This window comes from Pseudoliparis swirei, chromosome 21 (genome assembly GCF_029220125.1).
Source record: "Pseudoliparis swirei isolate HS2019 ecotype Mariana Trench chromosome 21, NWPU_hadal_v1, whole genome shotgun sequence".
NCBI lineage: Eukaryota > Metazoa > Chordata > Actinopteri > Perciformes > Liparidae > Pseudoliparis > Pseudoliparis swirei.
Window position 1 is genome coordinate 1,950,395 of NC_079408.1, and position 7,629 is coordinate 1,958,023.

General features: G+C 42.1%; 1 protein-coding gene across 1 annotated transcript in view; it reads right to left on the reverse strand.

Moving 5' to 3' along the window:
• Positions 1-4,065: 4,065 nt before the first annotated feature.
• Positions 4,066-7,629, reverse strand: part of LOC130212109 (atrial natriuretic peptide receptor 2-like) — a 23,819-nt gene continuing 20,255 nt past the window's right edge. Inside the window, exons 22-23 of the mRNA XM_056443244.1 lie at positions 5,540-5,631; positions 4,066-5,393 (exon numbers count right to left, since the gene is read on the reverse strand). Coding sequence (XP_056299219.1) covers positions 5,316-5,393; positions 5,540-5,631 — 170 coding nt within the window. The 3' untranslated portion in view covers positions 4,066-5,315. The remainder of the gene's footprint in view (positions 5,394-5,539; positions 5,632-7,629) is intronic.

Below are 7,629 nucleotides of genomic sequence, written 5' to 3' on the forward strand. Positions count from 1 at the left end.
CAATAAGAATAGAGACATGCTGGTCTCCTTCATGAGGACAATAAGAATAGAGACATGCTGGTCTCCTTCATGAAGACAATAAGAATAGAGACATGCTGGTCTCCTTCATGAAGACAACAAGAATAGAGACATGCTGGTCTCCTTCATGAGGACAATAAGAACAGAGGCATGCTGGTCTCCTTCATGAGGACAATAAGAATAGAGACATGCTGGTCTCCTTCATGAAGACAATAAGAATAGAGACATGTTGGTCTCCTTCATGAGGACAATAAGAATAGAGACATGCTGGTCTCCTTCATGAGGACAATAAGAATAGAGACATGCTGGTCTCCTTCATGAGGACAATAAGAATAGAGACATGCTGGTCTCCTTCATGAAGACAATAAGAACAGAGACATGCTGGTCTCCTTCATGAAGACAATAAGAATAGAGACATGCTGGTCTCCTTCATGAGGACAATAAGAATAGAGACATGCTGGTCTCCTTCATGAGGACAATAAGAATAGAGACATGCTGGTCTCCTTCATGAGGACAATAAGAATAGAGACATGCTAGTCTCCTTCATGAGGACAATAAGAATAGAGACATGCTGGTCTCCTTCATGAGGACAATAAGAATAGAGACATGCTGGTCTCCTTCATGAGGACAATAAGAATAGAGACATGCTGGTCTCCTTCATGAGGACAATAATAATAGAGACATGCTGGTCTCCTTCATGAAGACAATAAGAACAGAGACATGCTGGTCTCCTTCATGAAGACAATAAGAATAGAGACATGCTGGTCTCCTTCATGAGGACAATAAGAATAGAGACATGCTGGTCTCCTTCATGAGGACAATAATAATAGAGACATGCTGGTCTCCTTCATGAAGACAATAAGAACAGAGACATGCTGGTCTCCTTCATGAAGACAATAAGAATAGAGACATGCTGGTCTCCTTCATGAGGACAATAAGAATAGAGACATGCTGGTCTCCTTCATGAGGACAATAAGAATAGAGACATGCTGGTCTCCTTCATGAGGACAATAAGAATAGAGACATGCTGGTCTCCTTCATGAAGACAATAAGAATAGAGACATGTTGGTCTCCTTCATGAGGACAATAAGAACAGAGACATGCTGGTCTCCTTCATGAAGACAATAAGAATAGAGACATGCTGGTCTCCTTCATGAGGACAATAAGAATAGAGACTTGCTGGTCTCTTTCATGAAGACAAGAATAGAGACATGCTGGTCTCCTTCATGAAGACAATAAGAATAGAGACATGCTGGTCTCCTTCATGAGGACAATAAGAATAGAGGCATGCTGGTCTCCTTCATGAGGACAATAAGAATAGAGACATGCTGGTCTCCTTCATGAGGACAATAAGAATAGAGACATGCTGGTCTCCTTCATGAGGACAATAAGAATAGAGATATGCTGGTCTCCTTCATGAGGACAATAAGAATAGAGATATGCTGGTCTCCTTCATGAGGACAATAAGAATAGAGATATGCTGGTCTCCTTCATGAGGACAATAAGAATAGAGACATGCTGGTCTCCTTCATGAAGACAATAAGAATAGAGACATGCTGGTCTCCTTCATGAAGACAATAAGAATAGAGACATGCTGGTCTCCTTCATGAAGACAATAAGAACAGAGACATGCTGGTCTCCTTCATGAGGACAATAAGAATAGAGACATGCTGGTCTCCTTCATGAAGACAATAAGAATAGAGACATGCTGGTCTCCTTCATGAGGACAATAAGAATAGAGACATGCTGGTCTCCTTCATGAGGACAATAAGAATAGAGACATGCTGGTCTCCTTCATGAGGACAATAAGAATAGAGACATGCTGGTCTCCTTCATGAAGACAATAAGAACAGAGACATGCTGGTCTCCTTCATGAGGACAATAAGAATAGAGACATGCTGGTCTCCTTCATGAGGACAATAAGAATAGAGGCATGCTGGTCTCCTTCATGAGGACAATAAGAATAGAGGCATGCTGGTCTCCTTCATGAGGACAATAAGAATAGAGACATGCTGGTCTCCTTCATGAGGACAATAAGAATAGAGACATGCTGGTCTCCTTCATGAGGACAATAAGAATAGACACATGCTGGTCGCCCTCATGAGGACAATAAGAATAGAGACATGCTGGTCTCCTTCATGAGGACAATAAGAAGAGACATGCTGGTCTCCTTCATGAAGACAATAAGAACAGAGACATGCTGGTCTCCTTCATGAAGACAATAAGAATAGAGACATGCTGGTCTCCTTCATGAGGACAATAAGAATAGAGGCATGCTGGTCTCCTTCATGAGGACAATAAGAATAGAGACATGCTGGTCTCCTTCATGAAGACAATAAGAATAGAGACATGCTGGTCTCCTTCATGAGGACAATAAGAATAGAGACATGCTGGTCTCCTTCATGAAGACAATAAGAATAGAGACATGCTGGTCTCCTTCATGAGGACAATAAGAATAGAGACTTGCTGGTCTCTTTCATGAAGACAAGAATAGAGACATGCTGGTCTCCTTCATGAAGACAATAAGAACAGAGACATGCTGGTCTCCTTCATGAGGACAATAAGAATAGAGGCATGCTGGTCTCCTTCATGAGGACAATAAGAATAGAGGCATGCTGGTCTCCTTCATGAGGACAATAAGAATAGAGACATGTTGGTCTCCTTCATGAGGACAATAAGAATAGAGACATGCTGGTCTCCTTCATGAGGGCAATAAGAATAGAGGCATGCTGGTCTCCTTCATGAGGACAAAAAGAATAGAGGCATGCTGGTCTCCTTCATGAGGACAATAAGAATAGAGACATGCTGGTCTCCTTCATGAGGACAATAAGAATAGAGACATGCTGGTCTCCTTCATGAAGACAATAAGAATAGAGACATGCTGGTCTCCTTCATGAGGACAATAAGAATAGAGACATGTTGGTCTCCTTCATGAGGACAATAAGAATAGAGACATGCTGGTCTCCTTCATGAGGACAATAAGAACAGAGACATGCTGGTCTCCTTCATGAAGACAATAAGAATAGAGACATGCTGGTCTCCTTCATGAGGACAATAATAATAGAGACATGCTGGTCTCCTTCATGAAGACAATAAGAACAGAGACATGCTGGTCTCCTTCATGAAGACAATAAGAATAGAGACATGCTGGTCTCCTTCATGAAGACAATAAGAATAGAGACATGCTGGTCTCCTTCATGAAGACAATAAGAATAGAGACATGCTGGTCTCCTTCATGAAGACAATAAGAACAGAGACATGCTGGTCTCCTTCATGAAGACAATAAGAATAGAGACATGTTGGTCTCCTTCATGAGGACAATAAGAATATAGACATGCTGGTCTCCTTCATGAAGACAATAAGAATAGAGACATGCTGGTCTCCTTCATGAGGACAATAAGAATAGAGACATGTTGGTCTCCTTCATGAGGACAATAAGAATATAGACATGCTGGTCTCCTTCATGAAGACAATAAGAATAGAGACATGCTGGTCTCCTTCATGAGGACAATAAGAATAGAGACATGCTGGTCTCCTTCATGAGGACAATAAGAATATAGACATGCTGGTCTCCTTCATGAGGACAATAAGAATAGAGACATGTTGGTCTCCTTCATGAGGACAATAAGAATAGAGACATGCTGGTCTCCTTCATGAGGGCAATAAGAATAGAGACATGTTGGTCTCCTTCATGAGGACAATAAGAATAGAGACATGCTGGTCTCCTTCATGAGGGCAATAAGAATAGAGACATGCTGGTCTCCTTCATGAAGACAATAAGAATAGAGACATGCTGGTCTCCTTCATGAGGACAATAAGAATAGAGACATGCTGGTCTCCTTCATGAGGGCAATAAGAACAGAGACATGCTGGTCTCCTTCATGAAGACAATAAGAATAGAGACATGCTGGTCTCCTTCATGAGGACAATAAGAATAGAGACATGCTGGTCTCCTTCATGAAGACAATAAGAATAGAGACATGCTGGTCTCCTTCATGAAGACAATAAGAATAGAGACATGCTGGTCTCCTTCATGAGGACAATAAGAATAGAGACATGCTGGTTTCCTTCATGAAGACAATAAGAATAGAGACATGCTGGTCTCCTTCATGAAGACAATAAGAATAGAGACATGCTGGTCTCCTTCATGAAGACAATAAGAACAGAGACATGCTGGTCTCCTTCATGAGGACAATAAGAATAGAGACATGCTGGTCTCCTTCATGAAGACAATAAAAATAGAGACATGCTGGTCTCCTTCATGAGGATAATAAGAATAGAGACATGCTGGTCTCCATCATGAGGACAATAAGAATAGAGGCATGCTGGTCTCCTTCATGAGGACAATAAGAATAGAGACATGCTGGTCTCCTTCATGAGGACAATAAGAATAGAGGCATGCTGGTCTCCTTCATGAGGACAATAAGAATAGAGACATGCTGGTCTCCTTCATGAAGACAATAAGAATAGAGACATGCTGGTCTCCTTCATGAGGACAATAAGAATAGAGACATGCTGGTCTCCTTCATGAGGACAATAAGAATAGAGACATGCTGGTCTCCTTCATGAAGACAATAAGAATAGAGACATGCTGGTCTCCTTCATGAGGACAATAAGAACCTGAGATGTGGATCTTCTACATTTTATTGATGTTAAAGAAAATAAAACGTCACAGAACCACACTGGCTTAAAGGTGTGTGTGTGTGTGTGTGTGTGTGTCCGTCTGTTTTGTTGGTTTCACTTTGATGTCAAAGAGCCTGGTTTCCTGCGCTGTGATTGGTCCAGAGGCGTGTGATGTATTCAGTAACTAAGCCTCTGTGAAGTGTCTCTCTCATGCTAATGCAGAGCGGTGAGCACGCATTCGATTAGCACTTCACACGCTGCAGGAGAGCGCCCTGCCGGTGTGTGTGTGTGTGTGTGTGTGTGTGTAGATGAGCCCATAACACACTGTTAAACACATTTACAGACATGTTGCAATACAAATTAAATGTTCTAATCACAAAAATCTAAAGATATTTTTTGATTATTTTGCTTGGACTGGAGGAGCCACAGAAGGTCAAAGGTTAATGTCACACAACACACATGGGGTCATAGGTCATTTCTACTCTAACACGGGCCTACGAGGATGAAACGAGGACGTCCCCCCCAGCCCGTCTAGTTCACGTCTCATCACATAATAAAGGTGACGCGCTCCATGGGCTGTCGCCACGGCAACGTAAATATGTTAATGAAAGCTCTTCAGGAAGCTGGGTTCTGTTGTTTACTCCTCACACGATGTAAACACACACGAGTCCTCTTCAGGGGCCTCGCGGGGCGGCCGGGTCCACAGACGTCTTCTTGCCCTCCAACCAGTAGGTCACCATGTCCCCTTTGCCCTATGGAGACAGGCCCACAGTGACGGGGCAGCCGCCAGTGTCCCATCCCCCCCACTGCCCCAGCCCCTCCAGTCTCCCCAGTGTCCCAGCCCCCCCACTGCCCCAGCCCCCCCAGTCTCCCCAGTGTCCCAGTGCCCCGGGCTCACCTTGACCTGCATCATGCCTCTACAGTCCAGCAGGTATCCTCCGATCTCCTCCAGCAGGTAGAAGGTGCTGGAGCTGCACTGGATCTTCAGGGCTGAACACGAAAACATCAAGGTACTAATACCACAGGAGTACTCGTTGTCCACAATATATATATATATAATATTATATATATATATATTATATAATATATATATATAGTATACATATATATATAATATTATGTATATTATATTATATATATATATTATATATATACATATATTATATATAAATTATATTATATACACTACCGTTCAAAAGTTTGGGATCACTTAGAAATGACTTTATTTTCAAAGAAAAGCTTTGTTTTTTTCAATAAAGATAACATTAAATTAATCAAAAATACCATCTATATATTGTTAATGTGGTAAATGACTATTCTAGGTGGAAACGTCTTGTTTCTCATGAAATATCTCCATAGGTGTATAGAGGCCCATTTCATCATTACTCCAGTGTTCTAATGGTACATTGTGTTTGCTAATTGCCTTAGAAGCAGTGGCGGTTCGTCCATAGGGGGCGCTAGTGCGCCGCCCCTCTTAAAATGTGGAGATGGAAAAAAAAGAAGAAGAAGAAAAAAAAAAAATTCTGTCAAAAAACATTATATGCCAAATCATTTAAATAGTAAATATACCGTGTTGACGCTAAATGTGTGTGGGAGACCGTAAGCCCCTGTCAACAACCACTTAAGTTAATGTGAAAAAATATAATATATCGCCATTATCACGGAGAGAAGCCCCTCCCCTTTTCCGAGGCGCTGGTCTAACGTGTGTGTACGGCATCGATACAACATTTCAGTCGTTTTGGCAATGACCGGCTTCACATTGGCGGATGAAACCGGGAATCTTGGGGCGCACAAATGTGCGCCATGGCCACTGGTCACGCGATTGGATTATTCGGCAGATCAGAGACCCGTATGTTCCCTCAGCCCATAGAGCAGTGTTGCCAGGTCCGCGGTTTTCCTGCGGAATCGGGCCACTTTTGAAGTGTTGCGGGTTGAATTTTTTGTCCTTGGTTCGGGTAGACCTATTATGCATGCAAATTACATGAATATCTTTAAATAAAAATCCATATTTTAAATGAAATAATTTATTCATACCCAAATCCTACCAAACTGACTCCAGATCAGCACGTACACACATTTTATTTATGATAATATACTGTATCTAATTACACAAGGCCATTTTAGGACCTAGGTGAAATAACTTGAGGAAAACTGCTTTTAATGCTGGCAAACTAAACATATGTTGTTACTTTGTAGATATTACAATACATTTGGCAATGATAGCAATGCTGTTGGACTTTAAAAGCAGTGTATATGGTTTGGCACGGGCATATTTTGAGTTCTGATATTGGGCTGGTTTTGGGCTGGTTGTGTCACACAGACCTGGCAACCCTGCTGCCCAGAGCTCCACGGAGGTACGAGCAACATAGCTAGCAGAAGCTTTATGTTAGTATGCGTGGCGACTGAAAACTCTGGTATCTCTACACCAAACACCTTTCAATCGACAGTCAGATATTGACAAGAAGAGGCTGAAAGAGTTGGGACCCGAACATCCGGATTTAAAATTGTGCAGCAAAGCGCTGACCGCGGAGGACGTACACCGGAGGTTCTCCTCAAGCCGATATGCTAACCGGAGCTGGTTAGCTGAATGCTCCATGAGTAATTCGTTTTTGTTTCCCTGTCTGTTGTTCCAAAGTCCTGGGACGGAAACTCTCTGGACTACAACGGGTGAGGGATCTACAGAGCTTCAGACAAGTGTAAAGCACGAATCTTGCCGCAGTTATCTAGCTAAGAACATGGAGCTAACTCGCTAACAGCATGAAGCTAACCCTGTTTGCAGACCGAACTGGCATCGAAAACACAACGAAGAAGTTCTGAAAAACAGACACATTCCCTCCAGAATAATGGAAACAGGTTACAGACATGATTGACTTTAACCAGAGTTATTGAGAAGTTTGACCACTTTAAAGAGAGGAGGCTACTTTTCTTTACATATAGTGGGTCTACTCTGTCAAACAGTTAGAAATGCACTCTGTCATTTCTTGTTTT